Source organism: Neomonachus schauinslandi, chromosome 5 (genome assembly GCF_002201575.2).
Source record: "Neomonachus schauinslandi chromosome 5, ASM220157v2, whole genome shotgun sequence".
Lineage (NCBI taxonomy): Eukaryota > Metazoa > Chordata > Mammalia > Carnivora > Phocidae > Neomonachus > Neomonachus schauinslandi.
Window position 1 is genome coordinate 118,335,540 of NC_058407.1, and position 25,851 is coordinate 118,361,390.

The 25,851-nt window shown below is 38.8% G+C and overlaps 1 protein-coding gene across 3 annotated transcripts in view; it reads left to right on the top strand.

Moving 5' to 3' along the window:
* Positions 1-25,851, top strand: part of NEBL (nebulette) — a 342,628-nt gene that overhangs the window by 288,560 nt on the left and 28,217 nt on the right. The window contains exons 12-23 of one of the 3 annotated variants that reach the window (XM_044915535.1): positions 1,458-1,568; positions 3,090-3,200; positions 5,306-5,416; positions 9,866-9,976; positions 10,144-10,254; positions 13,234-13,338; positions 15,396-15,488; positions 18,159-18,251; positions 21,046-21,138; positions 22,443-22,535; positions 24,130-24,222; positions 25,470-25,574. The exons of the other annotated variants lie outside the window; for them this stretch is intronic. Of the exons in view, the coding sequence (XP_044771470.1) occupies positions 1,458-1,568; positions 3,090-3,200; positions 5,306-5,416; positions 9,866-9,976; positions 10,144-10,254; positions 13,234-13,338; positions 15,396-15,488; positions 18,159-18,251; positions 21,046-21,138; positions 22,443-22,535; positions 24,130-24,222; positions 25,470-25,574 (1,230 nt within the window). The remainder of the gene's footprint in view (positions 1-1,457; positions 1,569-3,089; positions 3,201-5,305; positions 5,417-9,865; positions 9,977-10,143; positions 10,255-13,233; positions 13,339-15,395; positions 15,489-18,158; positions 18,252-21,045; positions 21,139-22,442; positions 22,536-24,129; positions 24,223-25,469; positions 25,575-25,851) is intronic. 3 annotated transcript variants of the gene reach the window in all.

Below are 25,851 nucleotides of genomic sequence, written 5' to 3' on the forward strand. Positions count from 1 at the left end.
ATCAACCTTCTTTAATGACTTATTTCAGCAAAATAAGTTTTTAATAGGAGAAGGGCTTTTTGTAGTGAAATATCTGAAATAAATAAATATACCCAAATTTTTATTTTTGCTTTTTTAAAAAGACATTTTTGGCTTGGAAATGCCCTAGATTCAGCCTTATAACCATATAATTTCAGTTAGTTCCACATAAAGAAGAGGGTGATTTCTCAGTGTTCTTTGGGAATATCTATAGTTCCTTTAACTCAGAATGTTCTCAGTGCAATTTCTTAATAATCACTTTGTTAAATTTTAGTGTTTCCAGGACATCTATTATGACCTTTTAAAAATTAAATTAAATTAATTAAATTAAATTAAATTAAATTAAATTTTTTTGTGGCTCTTCACAGATCATTTGTTAAATAGTTGTATGTGACATAAATGTAGGGGAGGCAACAACAAGCCTCTCTTATCGTCCCTTATGATTTGGGAGAATTTCTTTAAACAATTACCTATCTCTGTAATAAGTATATTATGAACCTGGAAATGGCCTTTCGTTTTGCATTAATAACAGTCTCATGCAGAATTTATTTTTATCGTTTTTGTGATGGAATTTGAATAAAATACTTAGTTGGTAAAATATTGGCTTTTGTGTGTCTGGTAAATATTCTACATGGATGAAGATCTTTGTTATTTAGAGAGACTGTCTTTTAGTCCTAAAGTGCGAGTTGCCATTGGTTTTCAAATCTATAGTTCAAATGCTGGAATTGAGGGAATCTTAGCCAAACGGTGGCCGAGAATGTCAAAAGGGAGGTGGGGGTGTGAATGTCCACCCTCCACAATCACTGTCTCCCCTTTCCATTCCTTGCTGTGAACTCCTACCTAGAGAACAATTTATCAGGTTGAAGATAAGACTCCTCACAGTGTAACTTAATTCACAGATGGTAGAGAAATAATCTCAGTGCCAAAATCATTAAAGGAAAATGTGCTCCAGCCTCCATTACATTTAAGAGATGGTCTTTGCCACATTCACAAAAGGCTAACAGTGAAAGGGGTGATGGGAACCTCAACATTTAGGCTACTGTGCTTTGAATGGCTTTCCATGCAGCCAGATTTTCTTCTGGTGGATGGATCCACTCCCTTTAGAATGAACTAGTCCGGTGATTCTCAAATAACCAACTTTACTGGCTTTCCTCTCCAATCCGGCTGGGGTTAAACAATGACAGACTAGTAAGGTGTTAAGCAGCCTCACTCCGGGTGCTTTCCGGGAGGCGGTTGGTACTTGATGATTCTGCTTTTGTTTGGTAGAATTCTAAAATTTATGGTAAAGTTGGAATGATTTTCTTGTGGCTATGAAGATTCTGAGGTGGTAGAATTATATAAGACAAGCCTCAGTTTTGTTCTGGGAACTCTTGTTCTAATACTTTTCCAACAGTGATGAATATTTTCTAAATTTCAAATTATGCGGTCTTATTTAACAGAAAGTTTACAGAGAGGATTTTGAGAAGGAGATTAAAGGAAGGTCATCATTGGATTTAGACAAGACTCCAGAATTTTTACATGTAAAGTACATCACCAGCCTTCTGAAAGAGGTAGGATCTTGTGATTTACTATTAAATATTGTGAAAGAACTAAAGAAGTGACCCAGGAAATATTTACTCCAAAATTCCCTACTAACTGTTTGAGATGTTAATCCATTCCTCTTTCTCTCACTTTGACCTTTATTAACAGAGTTTGTAATTTCATTAAAAATAGGAAAGTGTGTGTTAACACTTCCATTTAAAGTTGGAGGAAGAAATCACCTAGAATTTCTGGAAAAACTTGAAAAATATTCTGATTTTGTGTTTGTACCTCAAAAGCTCTATAAATAGTTTTATAGCGGTTAGTTTTTTTTTTTAATTTTGAATAAAGGGCTCATAAAACTATGATTAAACATCTTTTAATTCATTATAGAAAGGTCTAATTTTAAAACAGGAACTCTCAGTGACTTAATGAAATTATAACTTTTCTAAGTATACACATTTAGCTTTAAATTGTCTTTGCAGTTTTTACTTTGTTATGGTTTTTACACTTATATTGCCATTCAGAATGTTCAAAGTATTGTTTTATACTTTCATTTGATCCCCCCAATTGCCCTTTGACATTGGTAGAGTAAGTATTTTTATTTTCATTTTGCCTGTGTGTGTGGAAATCAAGGCTCAGTTACTTAAAGTCTTTTGAAGGTCCCATGGCCAAATAAGTGAAGGAATTCCAACTTTCCTCCAGGTCATTTGACTCCAGAGCTCTTTCCAAAATTACATTCAGGTCATTACAATTTCTTGTAGGCTATTAGTTAAGCAGAGCAGTAGCTAATTTAATTATAATGGACAAAGAGAAAATAACATCAAATGAACCCTAGAATTTACTGGAACATGACTTCTTATTATTAAAGGAAGCCTCATCTTTTATCTGGCAAATTAGTCATAAGTGCAACTCAGTTGAATTGGATCAAGATATATATTGTTTCCATAATGCATTTAGTAGGAAAAAAAAGAAATTCATTAGCAGAACAAAAACCCCAAGTTATATATAAGTATTAGTAGAGACATTTGGATCTACTTATAATATTAAAATAGATGACATTCAAACTATGTATTATCAGTCTGTAGGAAATTACTCGGTTTTATGAATCTGAATAAAGTGGATTTTTTTTTAACTTTGGCTACATCAATCCTTTTGATTTTGTAATTTTCAACTATGATCTTTTGGTGATTCATATTTTATAGACAGCTTTCAAAGAAATACTTCAAATAATTAATAAGAAGCATCCATTCCTAAGATCTTCCTCACCACTTAAAAGGAAGACATCTTTTTAAAATATGGCGCCAATATGGACCAAAATGGAAGACAGGATGAAAGGGAAAATCCTGATAAAATTGGAAACCACGCTAAACATGACTAAAAGAGAAAATAGAGTCTCTGTAGAAAATTAGGAGTGTAAATACTCAGGAGTCTGATTCATTCCTCTCTAGAAATATTTTCTCCTTTCTGTGGTCTCTAGAAAGCATGTGACATGGTATATCAGTTAAAGGGTGTCCCAGGAAATTTTGAACTGTAATGTTCTTGTCTCATAGAAGGAATATAAGAAAGATTTGGAAAATGAAATAAAAGGCAAAGGAATGGAACTTAACTCAGACGTTCTTGATATTCAAAGAGCAAAACGTGCATCCGAAATGGCTAGTGAGGTGAGTATATATTTTTAGCAATTGAGAATGTATGAAGTTTCAGCTGACTTCCTTGTCTGTAAATCTTTCTCAAAGATTTATATACCTTCCATAACTTTAATGTGCAAGATGATGATAAGTAGCTATGTCCTAGTAGTCATTTCCCAGTCAAGGAATTAAAGAAAAATAAAATAAAATAAAAAAGATGTTCACCATCTGCTTTCCATGTGGTGTGAGAAAAATTGACCGTTTCCCTGTGTAGAGAAAAATGTATATAATAAACCAGAATAATTGTAGGAGATTCAAGTTGATTTTTTAAGGAAGTGAAAGGCAGAGGATTGGGAACGTGTGTTGTTGAGCTCTGTCAGTTACTGCAGTACGGTTCACATGCTCTCCTGCTCCCCACCCAGCGGAGCCCCCAGCCCTTGCCTTGGCTGCTCAGTGAGCCCACATAAAGCTCTTTATGAAGCGAGAGTGATCATTGCTCACTTTACATGGCACTTGTGGAAAGGAATGAAATGCCTGTGAGGTGCTCTCAGTCCTTTCATCTGTGTGTTATGTCATTCCTTTGGTATCAGATAATGGCTCTGCGCTTTGAGGAGAGTCTAGCTGAACTAAGCAATGAGAAATGTAAAGTTGTGTCCCCATAGGTTCATAAACTGAGGTGATGGTGATGACAGTGACCCTATTAGTCAGGCTGCAGATGATAGGAACCCAACTCAAACTGGGTAAAGGAACAAAGGGAATATTTTGGCTTATGAATAGAGAAGTCCAAAGTCAAGTTTCCTTCAGGTTAGAATTCAAATGAAGTCTCTCTTCCTTCTTCACTCAGCTCTGTTATCTTCTCTATTGCTTCAACCTTGGGAGCCCATCTCCAAGTGATGGCCCCTCCTAACAGTAGGATAATTCCTATCTGTGCCAGTAATCCCAGTGGGAAGTGAGCATCTGTTTCTTACAATTACAGTTAAGGTTCTAGGATTGAATCTCACTGGATCAGCTTCTATCCTGTGTCCACTCCCACCCTGATCATTGTGTCTGGGGCCAGAGGAATGTAATGTGCTGATGATCTGGTATGGTTCTCATGGTCACTCATTTGTTCAGTTAACTTCTTTGGTAATTTAATTGCATTCTAAGTATAAAAAATTCAAGGGGCGCCTGGGTGGCTCAGTCAGTTAAGTGTCTGCCTTCAGTTCAGGTCATGATCCCGGGGTCCTGGGATCAAGCCTCACATCGGCCTCCTGCTCAGTGGGAAGCCTGCTTCTCCCTCTCCCTGACCCCTGCTCATGCTCTCTCTCTCTCAATCTCAAATAAACAAATAAAAAATCTTTAAAAAAAAGATTCAAAATTGTTATGTGTTTAAAAAAAATTTACAATCATCTTTGGCTATATCCGTGTTCTTTAAATAAATTAAAGCATTAAAAGCCACTATGATGTCTTTGGCTAATATTGTCATCACATATTCCTAAGTTAGTAATTCTGTACAGATTCTTCTGTTATGGTGACATGTGCAGTCCACATTCAGAGGTAGATCTTGTAATCGTTTGTCAGTAATACTAGGGAAAATCATTTTAGACTCTCAGTGGCGGAGTCCGTCCAGACACAGCAGAATGGCACGATTGTGGCAGGGGCAACAGTAAATCAGCCTTAGACTATGAGTATAGGAGTAAAAGCCCAGAACAAGCTATCAGTTATTGAACACCTACTATGTGCTGAGCACTATGTTACGTTCTTGCCCCCATTTTGCAGATGAGTAAACTGGAAATGTTAAACATTCCCAGTGTCACACAGCAATTGAGTGCTCTGGCCTCCAGGTCAGCCTTCTTTCTACAGCATCAGCTCATTGAAACCTGCCTCCCTATCCTCCAGCCCCCAAAACAGTTGTCAGTGAAGATTCTCAGCATGTATAGTAAAAAGCTTTGGAGCTTCATGCACCCTTCTTCAGTGAGAATAGTGATACAGTTCTAAGCAGTGCAGAAAATTTAGTTCTAGGTGATCATTTCATAGTACAAAGTAAAATGTGTTTTTTTAAAATATGTTCAGTGATTTTTTAGTATCATTGATTACAGATACAGGTTTGCCCCCAGAGTGTCTGAATATTATAAAATGTTGCTTTTTTTTTTTTACAGAAAGAATACAAGAAAGACCTGGAGTCAAAAATTAAAGGGAAGGGAATGCAAGTCGACACCGATACCCTTGAAATACAACATGCCAAAAAAGCTTCAGAGATAGCTAGTCAGGTTGGTCGAATGAATGGTGCAGATGCCTTAAAGCCTGTATTTTGAAACTTCACAAATCATATTAACAACCTGATTAGTACATGGAGTTCCCCAAAGCTTTGTGACTAGTTTAAAAGTTTGGAATGGAGACCATTCCAAATCAGCATGTTTGTTGAAAATGTATGGTTTCTGCTTTACTCATTTCCTTTGAATATATCAAAGAAAACTAGGGGGAACGCATTTTAATAGAACACACACACACACACAAACACACACATACACACCCTTTCTTACTTTATTTGTAATACAACAAATTTCACATTCATCTGGTCGACAATAAATGTTTTCATACTACATTTTCTAAATTTAAGGATAGGTCATATGCTGTTCCGTAAATTTGTGTTTCCAACTTTCTGAACAGACCTTGAAAATCACATATTGAGAATCTAACATGCCAGTGATAACCATTTCTGTATGATTTGGTTGCACGTTCTCAAAATACCCCATTGACCTCATCACCATGCCGGAAATTCCTGCCAGGTTAACATTTTGGATTGAAGCGTTCTATATCCTGAATGACCGTGTTCGTTCATCTGATATTTTCCTCTTCATGTAATGCATGTAATGACAGGATATTCATTTAGAAGTTTTGGCTTAGATGTTATGATAATAATAGATAGCAGATAACAACGTTGTAACCATATGTGTATTTTTTGAAGGAAATACCCCAGAACCAGTTCCATGCCTCTTGAACTCCTCCAGTATTTTCGAGAATATAAGAGTGTCACTGGAGTAGAGAGTATTTGGGAAGAGGTGATTTTGTGAGAAACATTTGTGAAGAGAATGTTGGGGTGCAGGTTAAGGAGTGCTGCCCATTTACCTCAAGGCTGACTGGGGGGTGTTTCAGTGGGGATACGCTGAGAGCTGTAATGTGACCTTTGCTGTTAGGAAGAACTGGCTCAGGGCTGACTCCCCCCAGGAAATCTGGAGGGCGAGAAGAAGCTGATTAACTGCCTGGCGAGTTGTTGCCATGTTGGGATCTGCTTGCATCCCCAGGGTTAGGGACTGGCCAGGGAAATGGAAGGATCATAATTGGTTTGGACAAAGGATCTGGAGATGGCATAGGAGTCTTGACCAACAGGGGTTTTATTTAGAAATGGCAGAGTTGGGGAGGGTGCGTGCTGAACAGGCCCTTGAAAACCGCCTTTCATTTGACCCCTCCTTCCATTCTCTTGAAATACAGCCATTGTTGCAAATTTGTAGTCTTCTGGATCTATTCTTATGTGTACATAGATAAACATAACACGTATGTACACATAGACTTAAAAAATCCTTAAATACCCTGTATTTTGTTCTGTGTTTGGTTTTCTCACTTAATATTATGGACCCTTTTCCATGTTACTTTATATAGTTCTACCTCATTCTTATAGAAAAATTAAGTGTTTCATAACATGGATGTGAATTTACAACCATTTACCTTTTGATGTCTCATAGGCTTTACCACATGTAAATGACATGTAAAATGCAATAACAGGATCTCAGTATTATACAATAAAACCAGAATGCTTAATTTTTCCCCAGATCTGCTTTCCTTTTCCACTCCCTTCTCAGCAAATGGTAGCAGCGAGATCTCAGAAGTCACTTGGATTCCTCTTGTCAGCAACTTTTATTGCCTCTGCCCCCAAAATGGTTTCTAAATCCATTTACTTCTCTCCACCCTAGTCCAAGCTACTATGTCTGTCACCTCGATCCCTGCAATGGCTTTTAACCAGAATTCTGCTTCCATTATTGTCCTCTTCGTATCCATTCTTTACCCAAACACCAGAACCATCCTTGAAGAATTAAGTTAAATTATGTTACTCTCACTACTTAGAACTCTCCACTGGTTTCCAGTTATGTCCAGTATAAATGCCCCACTCCTTGCTCCTGCATTTAGAGCCACCCTCCTGCCATTCTCATCTTGTTCCCCTCCTCCCTCGCTAATTATGATTATGCTCCACCCTCACAGACTTTCAGTCTCTGCACAGTTTTGTTGTCTTCTGGAAGGTCCTTCCCCTGGTCTTTGCACAGTTTTTCTTTCTGGTTATTTATTTCTTAGATTTAATGGTGGCCTCCTTGGGATTCCAAGTAACTAACTACCCAGGAACTATCAAATTACACTTATAATTCTCTGAAATGTTTCTTATTATTAGGAGGGGGCAGTGTTAGTTCAAGTTACTGGCTTGGAGTAAGGGGGTTGGGAGTGAGGGATTCGAGGCTGGGGGAAAGCTTTCAAAATCATCCTGAGGAATGAAGCCGAAAGTAGGCATCCTTTCCCTGGAGAGAACAATGTGGAAAGAATATAATTTTGTATTTCACACTTTTACCTAAGAACAGGCTTTTAACACATATTCCTTTCATGAAACATTGGAATGTCATGTCTTTCCTTGGAATGGTATAGATTTGTTTTATTCAACGATATGCTGCTTTCAATTTCTGTGTGTACCTTGGGACTGTATACTAGTTCTTGAGAAGGTAGGGGAAAGAAAGGCCTAGGGGAGTCAGCTGTCCTATGGTTATATGCACATCATGATTATGGCCATGCTATTATCTTTGCAATCCAAAGTTCTCATTTGTATGTAATCCTAGCCATGTCCCATTTTGCCCAATTGATAGGCTCACACATCCATTTCAACCAAACTTTGGGACTTTGTTATAGTTCAAGGCTTAACTTTTCAAAGAAATTAATGTGGTATATACTGTTACATGAATCACTCCCAATAGTTAAACCCTCCAGAACCTATGAAATTAACCATGTGACTTTCTTTAGCCAATAGGACATTAGCAAACATGACTCCCGCAGAACCTCTAAAACTCTTGTGTATTGGGGCTTGCCTTCTTGGAATCTAGGTGCCATCATGTTGTTTTAAACCTTCAAAGTTTTAGGGTATTTTATTATGCATTAGTATGTAAATGATGTAACTGGTGTCCTACGTAGTCTATTTACGTGCTTGAGGACGCTTTTAGATTTCAACATTCATATTGCAAAATTAAATGACATACTTCTACCCAGGGACCTTGGTGGCTGTCTATGATCAGTGCCTCATTTTCTACATACATTGTCCTTCAAATGAAGTGCTTTATTTGGGGGCCTTAAAGAGGCTTACTAGAAATGTTTTTTTTTTTTTTTATACACACATAGTAATAATGGAGTATTATGATTTTGAAAGTTAAATGCTATTACTTAAACTGTATTCAGGAAAGTGAAACTGAGACTCTAAGTCAGTGAAAATAAGCAGAGTTATGAGTAGAAGATAGGAAAAAATATAATATTTCTCAGAGACTGAGATCTTTGTTTATACCTTTTAAAATTTAGGATATCACAGATAAGCAAGCCAACATTTACGCCATTGCAGGGAATCTACAAATCTAGATTATGTCACATCTAGAGTATGTCAACATAAGAGGAAATAACTGTTTTAGAAGAAATGTAATTAAATACAGTTAATAGTTTTTTTTCTTGTAATAAAATTTTTCATTGAAGAATACATACACACTGAAAAGTATACAACTTAAGTGTACAGCCTGCTCAATTTTTTAGGATCAGTTTTAAAATGTGACGAGTCTCAGAGACATGTTGTGTCTGGTTAATTATGACTATTTTGTAAGTAACACATAATTCAATTCAGGCTGCTCAAAACAAGCAGATAATTTATTGTTCTTAGAACCAAACAGTAGAGGAAGCCCTAGGCTCGGCTTGCTCTGGGGCTCAGACAATGTGATTGAGTTTCAATTTCTCTCTTCAGTTCTCAGGCAGGCTTTCTTCTACTTGCAGAGAGGCTCTTAGCAGCTCCTGGAGTTCCTTCCTTCTCCATCGACGTCGAGAAGGAGAGGGAAAGCTTCTTGTTATCTTGTGTGGAAAAAATCCTATTCATCCCTGGAGAAAACTGGAAGGGCCAGGGATGGGGTATAATGGGTTATGTAAACCCAACAGGACCTGTGGACTTGGGCCAGTCTCACCCAAGCTGAATGGTCTAGCATGGGGGAGCTGTGAGTTGCCCAGTGGCAAATCAGGGGCTATTGGGGGTGGGGGCAAGAGTGGTTGCATTCCAAGGAAGCAACCAGCAATAATCATTCACTACAGAGCAAAAAGTGACAGTTTTACAATGACATCTTACTGATATTCATCAAATGAGTTATTTGTTAACCAATAACTGATCAATTTTATTGTATTGAAATAGAAAAACTTCCCCCTTGGCTAACTGTGTTTTCTTTCTTAATTCAGGTTAGTAGACAGAAGCCTTCTGATTACTTGTGACTAAGTCACTCCAAGCCATCTTCCTCCCACAAGTTTTAAAACTCTTCCTAGTTCTGTAGAAATAAGAAAAGTAAGAGTCCAAAACCACAATCCTGATGTGAAAATGCCATCACAGTTGTTAACAGTTTTTCACATTCTTGTGGAGCCCTCACTGCATGTTTTATTTTCTCCAGAAAGACTATAAGAGAGATCTGGAGACTGAAATAAAAGGGAAGGGCATGCAGGTGGGTCCAGACATTCCTGATATCCAGAGAGCCAAGAAAGCATCGGAAATGGCCAGCCAGGTGAGAAACCCACAGGATACAAAGTTTACAACAGACACGATGAATTGTGTTTAGAAAAAGTAAAAATGGCATTTTTGCACACGTGGCCTTGAGAGTCAAACACATATGTATCTGCATTGCTATGGGAGGCTAAGCAAAGCTCTGAAGATTATTTTCTGTTCTTTTAGAAAGAATACAAGAAAGACTTGGAAAATGAAATTAAGGGGAAAGGAATGCAAGTAAGCATGGACATTCCGGACATACTGCGGGCCAAGAGGGCATCTGAGATCTATAGCCAGGTTGGTAGGGAGTGAAGATGCTCAGAATACTGTTTTCTGATCTCCAGTCACCATGTGCTTCATGTGTCTCTAAGACTGATATTTTTTGGAGGGCACTGTATTCAAAGTCAGTGCACTCTGTTCTAGGAGCTATTGGTCAAACTTGATTAATCTCACTAATGAAAGGGACAGTTGCTGTCAATTCAATGGCTGTTATTGAGTATCTGATCTCTCCTGTTTGAGTCCAATGACACTGTGATCTTTTTTATTTTTATTTTTTGACTCTAGTGCACGCTTGAATCCAGTGCTCATACTACAGAAAAGAGATTACAAATGAGTTTGTCTTTTAACCCTCTCATCATGAATATTATCCTTAAAATAATCAGCGCTAACAAACAGTGAATAAAACTGCACAAGGTGGAAGGTGAAATTGAATATTAACTAAAAATTAAGAGAAGAACTGTCTTCTTGGTAAAATTTAATTTACCAAGTGGACCGGTCACACATCCTTTAGAACGAACTGTACAAAAAAAGCTCTAGAAAAGTTGGATATGGATATACCCACAAAACAATATATTTAATGGAAGAAGTTATTGATAAAATCTGAACTGGGCAAAATTCGTTAGTGAATATTGTCTTTGCTATAAAATTTACAAGGAAAAGAATGAATCCCAACGGAAAAAAAATAAAGGGGAATGAAAAAATTAAAAGTGTTATAGAAAATTGACCAAGGAATTACATTTGACTAATGGGATTTATGATGAAAATAATTTTCAACAAAATCTGACCACATTTGTTAAAATTCCCATTAAAACATAAGCAGTATCTGAACATCTGCTGGTTCAAAAGGGTGTATCCAGATGACAGAGTCACATGTCAAAGGAGTTATCTGCTTCCCAGCCTCCTCAGATGACACAGCTGTTGGGATGGTCCTGAAGTGCATGTTCATCTGTCCTCAGTATCTCATGGTGCCACCTGAACTTGGAGAAGTTGGCTTTAATTATATCAAGTGACTAAAATTATTGATAAATACATAAAACAGGTAAATGGTCATATGAGTCAGTGGAGAAAAGTTACTGTCTCAAAAATGCCAATCTCATTCATTAGTTCAGTAAATACTTTCTGAGCACCCACCTTCATGCAAAATTAGACATGGTTTTGCCCTTGGGGAACTAATCTAATAGTTTAATAATCAAATAATCACACAAATACAGTATTACAAACCGTGATACATGCCACCAAAAGGTAAAGGCTTCCCAGAGGAAGTGATGCCTGAGTCGTCAGCATTCCTGCCTTAACTTCACAATGTTGCCTTGTTTGTGTGCGACAGAAGGATACATCTTACTTCAAGGAATTTTAATTATATAGGATACAATGGAATTCTTATGAGATTGTAATGATGCCGTGTTGAGTCTCAACACGAGCAATAATTACTTTCCTAACAAGCATCAGTATGCCATAATGGTTAACTTCGCTGACTTTGGACCCAGAGTGCCTGGGTTAAATCCTAGCTCTGACACTTCTTAGCTAGTGTCTCAGTTTCTCCATCTGTAAGAGGGGATAGTAACACTATCTGCTTGTGGGGTTGATTCAATGAGTTAATGTGTATTTCAAACCATACCTACGACTATGTCAATGTGGGTACTCGTCAAAGGTATGGCCCAGATTGTATTGGAGATTATAGTAATACATTTGAAAATTGAGATTTTAATCTCAACTACAGAAGTACTAGTATCTTTCCATTATCAAATGTATCTTCTTCTGAAGTAGGAAACAAAGCATGAATTCAGAAGCGTAGAAATAGTGGGTATAGAGAGCTAGGTTACTTGCAGGAACTATGGGACTACTTTGAACAGGGACTGGGGCTGCTCATGAAAGGGTAGGTTTCTTCTGGGTTCTGGTCACCAATTCCAACACATGTATGTGGAGGCTTCCCCATACCAACGAGCAATTCTCGGACATCAGCAAGGGATTGGAGAATTCATCTCAATTCAGGCACTGTCTATTGGAAGCCGGCACTAAGTTCTACAGGTTAGGGGCTCGGTCCTACAGGATCGTTCTCCTCCCCTCTTCAGATGCCAGTTGCAAGCTCAGTTTGTCACCTGTGCTTCTGGCCAACAGCCTATAGATCAGAGGTTCCCAGGACCCCCTCTGTGGGTCTGATTCATTTGCTAGAGCAGCTCACAGAACTTAAATAGATTGGCAGTTTATTATAAAAAGATATAACTCAGGAACAGCCAGATGGAAGAGAGGCATAGGGCAAGGTATGAGGAGAGGGCACAGAGCTTCCAAGCCCTCTCTGGGTTCATTCACAATTTCCCCCAAATCTCCCTATGTTCACCAACCTGGAAGCTCTCCAAACCCTTTCCTTTTGGGTTTTTATGGAGGCTTCATTACATAGGCATGATTGATCAACTCATTGGCTATTGGTGATTGATTCAGCCTCCAGCTCCTCTCCCCTCCCCAGAGAGAGGTTGGGGGTTGGGACTGGAAGTCCAACCCTTTAATCACTTGTTTGGTTCCCCTGGCAACCAGTCCCATCCTTAAGTGTGGTCCAAAAATCACTTCATTAACATAACAAAAGATATTCTTACCACTCTCATCACAGGAAATTCTGAGGGCTTTTAGGAACTCTGTGCCAGAAATAGGGACAAAGACCAAATATAACCAATTTCTTATTGTAAGTTACAACATCACAAGTTTCTAAACTTAGAGTGGCACAGAGGCCATGCCCTCCAGAGGCCTTTGAATGGACTAGGGTGGGACCCATTGCCTGAGAAGAGGCAAGCTTGCTTCTCTGGGCTATTTGCTTACTCTGTTTGCTTATTCCCTTTATTTTTGCTGTCACATCAATAACTGCTTTGAATCATAAGATATAATTTATGATGATATGAGCCATGTGGAATGGGAGAGTTGGAAGCAGCGTCATTTTCTGTCTCTCTCTCATACACATACACACACACAGAGTTTCAGATTCATATGAACTGTTTCTATTTTTAGAAAAAGTATAAAGACGAAGCAGAAAAGATGCTTTCTAACTATAGTTCTGTGGCAGATACTCCTGAAATTCAGAGAATCAAGACAACTCAACAAAACATTAGTGCGGTGAGTAGCCATTACTGCTTTTCAGTGGCCACCTTGAAATTTTGTTTCTGGAAGGAGAGCCTTTTTCCTCATTGTCTGATTGCTTGTTGCATTGTTTGACTTTTCTGTCAAACGTATTATCTTTCCTTCTTTAAAAAATAGTAAGTTCTGTTAAAGAACCAAACTTCAGTCAATTTAAAGATCTAATTGGCTTGATTCAATAATTCATGAATCAGGCAGTATCCCCTCTAACAAATTTGAGGATGATCAGTAGAGAAGTACAAAATATAAGGCTCTGATAGGCAGAAACTGGCAGGACAGGAAGTTATTAGCAAGAGAAAAGATAGGATTGCTTCAGACAAGGTCACGTTCCCTCAGGGAAAAAGATGGGGACCTACCAAGCAGATTACCTCTCTAGTCCTGATCAGGAAATTCCAGACTGATTGGTTTAAAATTCCACCCTTGGGAGAGGCTGAAACTGCAATTAGGTTAGGTATTAAGTCTTGATGGGGCTTAACATGAGTGACTCCATTTTGGACACTTTGTTTCTCTTTAATAGTACCAGATGTTCTTACAAGGTATAATTTATCATGATTGTTTTGGAATTACAATTTCAAATTTTCTTCTGTGGAACAAGCAAGAGTTCTTTTTAACTGAAATTTAAAATTTTACTTAGGAAAGAGATCTTTTTTTTTTCTTTTCTTTTTTATTGTTATGTTAAACACCATACATTACATCATTAGTTTTTTGTTTTTTTTTTTACATCATTAGTTTTTGATGTAGTGTTCCATGATTCATTGTTTGTTAGGAAAGAGATCTTAATCTTCCACACAGATTTTACTTCAGAGATGAGAATAATCCTATAATGCGATTTCCTTCCTGGTCACTGATTTGCAATGATAATGTATTTAGGGATTTACTAGCTTGTAACCAATTCCTAAACTTTTATATTTTTATTTTGAGGAATAGGAATTGTATCAGCAACCATTAATTAAGGGACAGGGTCTATGTTTAATGGATATATAAACCTAAATTCTAAGATCATAAAAATTGACCATACAGCCAATATTTTTATGTAGAAGTAGCTCATTAGTCACTTAATAGTTAAGTAAATGTCTCATCAAAATATAAATTCTATTAAGTCTGAGGACTTTTGGAATATTTTCTACTTTGTAATAAATTGGTAAACTCTAAACCTCAATGTGTGCTAGTCAGGTACCTCTAGGGCCTTCAAAGCAGGTGTGCTAAGAAATGGAAAAGTCTGGCTGGAAGGGAAGATCAGGGGAAAAAAGCTGTTTCCACCCTTATCTCCTGTGATTCCATGGTGTTCTAGAGTTTTGTCTTGTGGAGGAAAACATCTCTGAGGCCATACGCTTCCAACCCCCATTAGGGCCCACTGAATTACCAAATCTTAACAGAGGGAATAGTTCTGTCCTCATATGCCTTTTTTATAATTATCCTACTATTTGGTGAAACATTTTGTTTCTTTGTTTTGCTTTGTCTTTGAAAGGGGTGGATTGTTGGTAGGAGTGGAGAGGCATGTGGGAAGGTTAACGTAGAAGAGACAGGAAATAGACTGAATAAACTTTTGATGTTGGGGATAGAGCCAGTACTTTCTTTGAAGAGAATGAGGGCATCTTTGTGTTTGGAGAATAGCACTTGCTTAAAATTTCATGCCGTTTTTGAATTAAATGATACTGCTTAGTAAGCTTTTCTAATATGTGCTTTGATTTTTCTCAAACACACATGTGATATGTGTTTGTATTTGAAGAAGGAAACTCTGGTTTGCCCACTTATATTCTTAGACCAAATAATCTGCAGCCATGTCAGCTACCACACATGTCCTAGAAGAGGTATTGGGGGTTATTGGTGGGATGCTATGGAATGTGAGACCCAAAGGGGACATTTATTCTCATAATGGATTATTTAATTGATTGATATAACCTTGTTACTCATAAATAGAAGCTGTATTCACATTACTTGAGAACCTGAGAAACTGTCTTTCTTTTATAAGAATCTGATCTAGGACCTGAATTCCAATAAGCTTATAGTTATTCTTTCCTTCTCTTATAACAAAGGTATTTTATAAGGAAGAAGTAGGAGCTGGCACAGCAGTAAAATATACTCCAGAGACTGAACGAGTGAAGAAAAATCAGCAGAATATTAGTTCAGTAAGTGCTCTACGGCATTAATTATCCTTTCCAAAAGCAAGCATAAGCTAGATAAATGTTTTTAGTTCTTTGCTAAACTGGCTACTTTTTCTTTTATTCTTCTCTTTGTTAAAATGCTATTTCATCAAATATCAAAGTTCTCACTTTCAGAAGGAAAACTGTCGCCTTGTTCCCCTTGAACCTAAAGCAGTGTTTCATCTTGATATATCATAGTGCACGAGAGATAGATCACTTTAATAGTCCAGTAATGAAATCTAGGATTAGATTTCATGTTTTGAAAAGAATTTTAACTGTATTAAATTTTTTCAGAGAAAAGATAAATTTCAGTACCTCTCCACAACTTGGAGGAAAGAAATTTTACCCTGCAGAATGATTAAAGGCCCTTAGTACATCTATTTGGTGGCTTAAGGGAAGGTTTCAGAGGCCCTGTTTGCTTTCTACTTCTTCCAGCTTTCAGCAAAGCAAAAACATGCACCTTCACTATAATTTGTAAAATAACTTACCCTCCAACTCCCTTTGAGCTTAGAGGGGAAGGGTAGAGGAGGCACTTACTGTTATAGGTAAAAACTTTTCCATTCTGTATTTGACATTTACAATGGAGACTGGCTATCCTTACCAACAGGAATTCTTCCATGGATATGGAGTGTATTTAGTTTCTTCTTGAGGAAGTCGTAAAGGTTCTTTCCTGAAATCCCCTTCTTGACCTTTCTCTTCACCTTCATTCTTGGAGGCAGAGCCTTTAAGTAATTCAAGTAGAACAGCTCCGGTTAGATGTATCTGTCAGGATAGTTATGTGGCGTTCTAGAATAGGAGTGTGCATGGGCTTTTGTGGAGAAAGAGTAGGAAAGGCAAGGTAATGCTACAGTAAAGCATACTTCAAAAAATCTGCAGACTACTAGTGTAATAAAACTTCTGTAGCATGAATGAAACTGTCACCTGAAGAAAGCATGAGAAGAAGGAGGTTACCGTTAGGGTGTGCAAATGTGTTCTGATCCACTGTGGTGAGAGCCTGTGTCCGGCAATGCTGGGGTCTGGCGGGGAACTTAGTTTGGCAGAGAAGGGTAAAATGTTTCCTTTACTTTCCAATGATAATATTTGAAATGTACCCATCAGTGTACTGAAATACAATGTTATAAATGTTCTGTAGTATGCAATTCCATTGCCTACAGTAAAATGACTGTGCCATTTTGATTAGTTTAGAGTCGTATGAAAAACACAAATGTTCATCTTTAATCACGTTTAGCTTCTTACCCGAGGGAAATCACGCACAGTAGTACGGTATATCATTTCTTTTTCCAGCATTCCACTGCCTCTTCTAGCAAACAATAAATGTGTAATTCTGTATCTCTATAAGGTTGGGCCATAAACTCCTGCTTAGTATTCAAATGGAAAGTTGCCCTTTCAAGATTAGCCAGATCTGTCAAACCAAGATATGATTCTCTAACATTTAAAGATCTCGACATTTTCCACCTCCGATGTACAAGCCTTTTAGCTATTAGCTTTCCCTGTTAAGAGCTATTTTTGAATCTTATTTAGAGGTGGTCTTTCTCAGTGTATTGTCAAATTAACTGTTTTGGATCTGGACTCATATTGCTATTGTTACTCCTATTAAATCTAAGGCTACTAGGACATAGATACGTAGGTTGCCATTTCTTTGTCTCTGTCAGCATGGATTTCAGCCTTAATCATTTAAATATTACCAAGTGATTTCTAAAACCTGGTTTAAGTCTTTGCTAAATTTCAACATGTGCCTCTTAGGTCTTGCCTGCATTTGCTACATATAAATATTTATGTGTGTCCTTTTTCTTGAATCTAATCTTCCATGAATTTTAGACATATTAAAATACCCCCTGATCCGATGGCATTACTAATCATTTCATAAGTTTAAAGAGCTGTTTCTTGTCTCATGCATAACCGTGTGCTGGCATTACCATTTTTGTCTGGTTGATCTTCCTCTAAATAGATTTGGAGGAGGAGCTTTTGAATAAAGTGAATGCCAGTATATAGGCTGGATTTGTATAACATGATCCTGACTTCCTGCCACGGGGCCTTCGATAGAGATCAGGGGCCTTGGCCTCTGCTTTTTTGTACATTTCCCTCCACCTTCCTCTTTCTCTTCTTTGGTTGTGGCCACTTTATTTTTTTCCTTATTCTGGATCATTTGTGTGCTCTCCCCCAGATAAGCAGTCTTCCCAAGACTCTGTAGCTAACACAGTTTGGCTTTTGCCTTTAAATCCATGATACATTTAAACTCACACATTAATGAGTAGAAACTGCTTTTTGGCTAGAAACTTATAAGATATTATATTACTTACGATGATTTCCAAGGTTTTTTTGTGTCTTTGCCTAATGATAAAATTTATTTTCATAAGCAGCATTTGCTTATTTTAATTAAATAACTCCTATGGTGATGGCTAGGTGAATAGATATGAGTTTATTTGCACTTTAGGATAAAGGAATCTTGAAAGCAACATCCCATAAAATAAAAATTTGTGTTCCCACTGAAGGAAAATTAGTGTTGGAGTCTAAAAAATTCAACTGTGTAACAGTTACGAATGCAGGATTCTTGCCTATCTTTTAAGCCTCTCGTTGACTAAAACCCACATTGCTTTTGTTTGTTTGTTTTGTTTTTAATCATCTACCACCTTGTTTTTTAAATACGTAATGCAGGTAAAATACAAAGAAGAGATGAACCAGGCAACGGCCATTTCCGATCCTCTAGAGCTAAAGAGAGCTAAAGAAAACCAGAAGAACATCAGCAATGTGTGATCATATTTCTTTGAGTACCGTTTTCTTTCTTTCTTTTTTTTTTTTTAAAGATTTTATTTATTTGAGAGAGAGAGAATGAGAGAGAGCACATGAGAGGGGGGAGGGTCAGAGGGAGAAGCAGACTCCCTGCCGAGCAGGGAGCCCGATGCGGGACTCGATCCAGGGACTCCAGGATCATGACCTGAGCCGAAGGCAGTCGCTTAACCAACTGAGCCACCCAGGCGCCCTGAGTACCATTTTCTACTTTACTGAATGGCAGTAGGCAATGAAGGTGTGGCACTTGTATGGGTGAAGTCCCAGGACGATGCACACTGTTGCAGGAGGCCAGTTCCTAAAAGGTGGGGCTAAGATGCCCCCCATCTTTAGGCTGAGCTAGCATGACATCTCCTGTGTGCATTTATCCATCAAAGGACATGTTACTGAATGCCTGCTCTGTTCTTGTTCTGGGGAAATTCAAAGCTGAGTGCGACTTCTCCAGGTCTCTAGGAGAAACAGACAGGGGAATAAATACCCATTATGCATGAAATGCTATCACAATAATTAATATTTACTGACTGTTTACTATGCTTTTGGAGTACATTACATGCAGTGTCTTTATGTTTAATGATAAGTGATGATTCCTTTTGCAAAGTGCTGTGGAAATGCAGAGAAGGAAGGCAATGTCCATGAGAGAGAGAGAAGGACCCTCGGAGGAAGAGTAACATTTGAGTTAGATCTTGAAGGATTAATAAAAGTTAGGGTGGGTTTCGTGAGGAAGCATCTTCCTGGCAGAGCAAACCGAATCTGTTCAGGGTCCAAGTCCCGATCAAGGAAGGGAAGGTTTAGTGTGATGAGTGTGTGGGGTAAAAGGTGGCAAGGACCTGATGGTGCAGAGAGAAGTTGTAATTCGGGGCCTAAGGAAGCAAGTTGGGAGTCCCAGTGTTTCCCATAGTGTGGTTCACATATAAGTGGCAGGTGCTCCACCCGTGAGCTGGCCTTGGTTTAAGGATTAAATTGTTTTAATGTGTCCCTTTTTCTAAAAGAAAGGTTAGTAGTTTTCAATGTGTCAGAGAAACATAACACCCCCTTAAAATAACTTTATTTGCAAATAATAGTGAGTTAATTTAATGAAAGGCTAATATTGGCAATCACAGCACTCTTGATAGCCGGCCCAGCATACGGCAAGAGGTGTGCACATGGTAGAAATTGGGATCATACTGGAGTCGTGGGAAGAATGTGGACCTGGGTCTGCTGGCTGGATCTCAGCTCCAGCCCTTACCTGCTGTATAACTTTTACAAACCACCCACCTCTCCCAGACTCAACTTCCTTACCTATGAAACAGGGACGAGATCTTGCTTGGAGAGCACTTAACATGTTTGTGAATGGATGAAAACAAGACAGGAGGAGTCGCCAATATCAGCTTTACGTCCCCAAACCTACATCCACTGCCAAGTGGCTCCAGCAGTTTCTCCACATCCGTCATGCGGTCAGCAGATTTTTCCCCCTCCTATCACTACCCGGAGTAATCTTTCCTCATATCCCGCCATTGGTAGAGATTACACTGGACCTTTTCTCACTTTAACTAAGACAGTTCATTATCCTGGACACAGAATCTGCCCAAACTCTCAACTACATGTCATGGCACAAAGAAAGGCGCCCACTGAGGAAAGCAGCCCCCCCGGAGAGGGCCTGACTCTTCGTCATTTATTTTCCAGATGATCAAGCTTCTCTTCACTGTCATGTTCACGGCTGAGGGTGCGCAGCTCAAGTCCATTTTATCTGCAGGCCCCGCAGGTCTTGTGATACCTCACAAGAAAAAAAAATTCCCTTCCATTAAATTTAAATTCCAGAAAATCATTAAGATGTGGAGTTCCTCATCATAGGATTTTAACCTCCAGTTTTACTTTTTGCCTGTCAAAAATTCATTGGACGGACATGCCGTTCTATTTCTTTGTGCTGGATGCTCATTTATTTCCTGGGGTGTCGTGGAATTGCTGGAAAACTGACCACAAATGTTGGGGTCTGATCCTCCCAGCCAAAAAAGAGAACCTCTTATGTAGTAGGTAAGGCAGATTTCCATAATGCTAGTCAGAGCACAGGCCTGCCATTGTGGGAACTTTGTAGAGAAGGGAAACTTTGAGGTTCGGGGTGCGATTCCGTAGTGACAGTCTGTCACGAAGGTGCAAGGATGGGACGGGTCAGCCCTCCTTGCTAATGATAAGAATGTACACTTTTTATTGTTAAGTATAAAATAGTAATTTGATAGTGTTGCTTTAGTGCTATGAAGAAATGAATTCACAGAAGGGGTAATTTCTTATTACTGATAACGACCAAACTCAGGCCACCATTACATGATACAATTTGAAGAAGCACCGCCAGAAGGTGGCATTCAAAACATGTGGACAAGAAGGAGCTCGGAGTCTGGGATGAGTGTAATGGAGACGTCTGTTAGCGATACATATTTCACTTTGCAATTCTAATGAAGATTTTTTTTTTTTAAGATTTTATTTATTTTTTGACAGAGAGAGACACAGCGAGAGAGGGAACACAAGCAGGGGGAGTGGGAGAGGGAGAAGCAGGCTTCCTGCCAAGCAGGGAGCCCGATGCGGGGCTCGATCCCAGGACCCTGGGATCATGACCTGAGCCGAAGGCAGACCCTTAACGACTGAGCCACCCAGGCACCCCTCTAATGAAGATTTTAACTAATGGATGCTTTGTAGCCACGTGGCATCCCTTTTAGTCTGTTCTGGAGGATGGGTGCATACCTCCTTCGCATAACTCCACACTGTCTTGCACCTTGTCTTGCAGCTCCAATACAAAGAACAGTACCACAAAACCATGCCGATGAGCGTCACGCCGGAGATGGAGAGGGTGAGGAGAAACCAGGAGCAACTGAGTACGGCAAGTGGTTCTGTGTTCTCCTTTATTGGCAAGCGTTACGCATTTTTATTCTTCATGGTGCTCTCTGAAAAGCTTAAGCCCTCGGTGGGCTGGATGCTTCTTCTCATGGTCATGTGCTCAAGGGCATGCCCTTTGGTTCTCTCCTTCGATCCAGGAAATGTGGGACTGTCTTGCTATAATTTAGCCATGGTTGTTTATTCAAGAAATCTTCAGCAAGTGCCCCAATCTGCCAGGCATTCCACTGGCACACAAAGATGGGTGGGAGCTGGTTCCTATCCTCATGGACCTCATAGTTGAGTAGGTAAATCTCTACTTTCAGGGAAGGACCTGGAGAGAAGTGGGTCTGTTGTCAATCTGAGAAAAAAAAAAAATTATCTGTTAGAATAGAGCAAAAGAAGACTCGGCTTGTCTGGGGTTCGAAGACATAAGGTCAGGGCAGGGAACCTATAAATAAAATGGAAAACATTAGTCAATCCTCAGTAATCTATTGCTAATAAAGCAGTGAGAGTTAACCATCAGGAGGTACCTCTGATAGGGCTCCTGTGCTCAGTGCTTTATATGAAGCCATGAGGTTGGCACAATTTATTTTTCTGATTTGTAGGTGCAGAAAACTGAGTCTTGGGGAGGTCAGCAGACATGCCAGGAACCCATAGTGTGAAGGGCAGACCTGGGATTTGAACCCAGGCCTCCCTCAATTCAGAAAGCCCCTTCAAAGGTGCCCCCTACTAGTTATTTTTCCCATTTTCTGGGCCCTTTCATGGAACTTTTACCAAAATAAATAATAGCCTTCTTCTTCCCCAACAGGGAATCTTGAAAGGCTTTAAAATTTGAGTGTGAGTTCTTCCAGGTAGAGGAGAAAAATCAGGCTGAATACTGCTTTATTCTTATAATACCCCTGAAATGTGGCAGGAGTCTTTAGCTTCTTTTGAAAGCCTCAGGTCAGAATGAGAGTAAATAGCTTTCCCTGGGCTGCCCGGCAACCTCGTTATGGTTCTCTTGCAGTGACTTCATTCCCTTGTTTCTCTCATATTTCCATGGCTTTTAGTTATGGAATTTGCAATTAGCTTTGGTATTGGACAGCAGAGTATATACTGAAAAATCATTGTAAAGAAGCACAGCTGACATTTTATGCTTGCCACGTCAGAAGAATCAGGATCCAGGTGTAGATAGGAACTGAAAGGTGGCTGCCTAACTACAGTGGGGGAAAACGTGTAAAGATAGGGTCAATTTTGAGGTTCCTCCTCTGCGGTGTGTCAGGGGAGACTGTTTTACCCTCTATTAAAATTCTCGCTTATCCTCTGCAGGTAAAATACAAAGGAGAAATTAAACGGGCAACGGCCATTTCTGATCCACCGGAGCTGAAGAGAGCTAAGGAAAACCAGAAGAACATCAGCAATGTGTGACCTTAGTAGCTTTTTTTTCTTATGATAGCAAATGAATTATCAATGTCAATGAAGGGATTGTGTTGATAATATTTTCATAACCTTGTGTTGACAATTCTGCTCTCCATGGATGGCCAGTTGACTTCAAAGGTTGCAGGGTCTGAGGTGTGGTGGGTTCAGCCAGGCATTCCATGCTCTAGCATTCCTAGTGACCACCAGCAAGATTTTTGTCTATCCATCACTGGGTGTCCCTCTCATCTTGTCTGCGTGCTTCCAGTTACCATGGTTCCCCTAAGGGATGCAGTGGTAGCTTCTAGCATCTTGGCCCTTCAGATAAGCTTTCCTACTGCCTTTCCTACTAGTATGTGTTCTTGTTCATTAGCCTGTCCTGTCCCATCACCCACTCCCAGCTACTGTCGCTTTATTTTTGGATGATATCTTGGGGGCAATTATAAAGTGTGCATGCCTGAAGAGATCACATGGGACGGGCCCCATTGGGGCTGTCACGTTTTACTCAGGCACCAACTCATGGCCAATTCTTAATCCCCTTCTGTTTCTGTAATCCATGGCTGTAGTTCACTGAGAGAATCCTTTTTTGAAGTCATTAACATATAGATTGGGTTCTCTGGAAAAGGAAACCTGGAAATCTATTAGGTTCAAAGAAATCTTTTATTCCTCAAACCTTTAAAGTTTTACGAGCAGATTATAAGACAAAGGCAGGCCATTTTTTGGCACTTTGCCTCACAACTGTGTTTTGGAGAAGTAGATGCTCAACTTTTCCTGATATATTTAGAATCATGGTTGACATAACTTCATTAGTCTCAGAAAGGAACGTGGTTACTGAGAAGGAGAATGGAGTAGTGGGAAGCATGCTGGCCTGTTTATGGATGATGTCGGTCACTATTTAGGCATCTTTTCAAAAGTTCTGCTGACGTTGGTCACTATTTAGGCATCTTTTCAAAAGTTCTGCTGCAGTTAATTACTGACAAACCGTAGCAGTATATGGGTAGAGTACCTTTAAGTAATATCCACAAAGACATTTCTTCTCCTATTCCTTTGTGATACAATGCTTCTGACAGCTCTACTGATGGTATGCCCATATATTTGAGTACATTCACAGTGACTCCATTCCCAGGGATTCATGCTACGGGATGAATGGAAATAGATTGATTTAAGATGCAAGCATTTTAAATATGGTTAGCTCTCTAGAAGCTAACCATATTTTTTTCTTAGTTCATAGTTCCCTTTTCTTGGTTAGCTCTTTATTTATTTTTTTCATAGTTCCCTTTTCTTGGTTAGCTCTTTATTTATTTTTTATTTTTATTTTTTAAAGATTTTATTTATTTATTTGACAGAGAGAGACACAGCGAGAGAGGGAACACAAGCAGGGGGAGTGGGAGAGGGAGAAGCAGGCTCCCCACTGAACAGGGAGCCCTATGCAGGGCTCGATCCCAGGATCCTGGGATCATGACCTGAGCCAAAGGCAGATGCTTAATGGACTGAGCCACCCAGGCACCTGTTGGCTAGCTCTTTAAAATAGCTACTGTGAGACTCTTACTTAGTTGAATTGATGCACAGTCCTCTTATTTTTTATTCTCTGAAATGATAGGTTTATTATAAAGGTCAACTGGGAAGAGCTACAGCTTTAAGTGTAACTCCTGAAATGGAAAGAGTGAAGAAGAACCAAGAAAATATTAGTTCGGCAAGTGGTTTTATTCGTTTTGGTCTGTTACAAAGGATGCATCCATTATAATTTACTTGCAGTCCTGTTTTTTTTTTCTTGTGAAAATAAAATGTATTTTCAAGCAACATTTGTGATACACGCAGTAAGTACATGTGTTATTTCAGATGACTTCCATTGCAAAACTTGACGTTATCCTGCAACCCTTCATTGCTATTTCCAGATGTGACCAATGGTTACATTCAAAGCTTAGTTTTAAACTATATCATGCTCATTTAAACAGTGATTCATGTTATTTTAGCCAGTGTCTTTGAAAGTGGTAAAGTCTTTGATGAATAAGTTAAATAAGTGTCATTTTGCAGATGTATTTCATTGACTGTGGATTGTCAAATGTTCTCAGCAAAACAAAATCAGAAATGACTCGTTACTCCAGAGTAAGATGTAGAGGAAAAAAAATCTTTCAATGCATTGAATATAGAATTCAGTTACTCATTAAAGTCCCATGTGCACCTCAGTGTCTTATTTGGATAGTACACTTTCTCTTAGTAAGTATCAGGGCTTTAGTTCCGAATTGCACATATGTGCTCAGGTCCTCAGTAATGGCCATCCTGATGTCATGCATATCCAGCTTCATAAACAGCAGTGTTCTGCTGGTCAGCCGTCAAGAAGAACTTTCTTATGCCTGGGAATCAGCATTTAGGTTTAACAGTTTATAGCTCTCCAGTGGCATTTCTGTCCAGAGATGTTGACTCTGTTTGACATAAACTACCTTTAAGCTGTGGCTGCTTACAAGGAAATTCGATTTGATACTCCTCGCTTCTTACCCTCTACAGTGGGAAAAAAAGAAAAGGAAATAGAGGGATGCTTGGGCTTGGTATGCATTCTTCAACAGTGTTACGGTGGAAAATGGGGAAATCCTAGAAACAGGAAAATACATTCAGCCTTCATTTGGTTTGGATTTTTCCTGTTTAAGTGTGATAACCACTTTTCCTGACTACATTGTTAGTGAATCTTGGTCATTCACACATCTGTTCTCGGTTCATAGAGAGAGTTAGATTGTCTTTGCTGTAGCTTTTCAAGGTGAACTTTGAGAGTAAAATTTTAGATTGTTACCCTAGAATGATGGGTAATTCACTGAACAACTTCCCTGGGAAAGAATTGTGAATATGTTGGATGTGTTTCACTCATTTGGAAAGTTTGAAAAGTTACACAGTATTTTTTCTTATAATTGTCTTATTGTTAAGTACATTCTACTATTTACTTTGCAGGTAAAATATACCCAGGACCATAAACAGATGAAAGGTAGACCAAGTCTGATTTTAGATACACCTGGTCTGAGATATGTCAAAGAAGCACAAAATCATATTTCAATGGTAGGGTACAACCAGCTCCTCCTTCTCATGACTAAAACATACTAAGGAATGGCCCCACCAAGTGTACTGATGGCGTCGTTCACCATTAATCTGGATAACTAACAAAGCATGAATGCAAAACAAAATGTGGATGGGCCCATCCTTTTGGGGGGACTTTCTAATGACACTGAAATGTAATGGACATATTTAGTCTAATAAAGTAATTTTTCTCAGTGATATTTTGGGTGTGTTTTTATTTCTAACATGACTACTATAAATGCATTTTATGAAAAACATT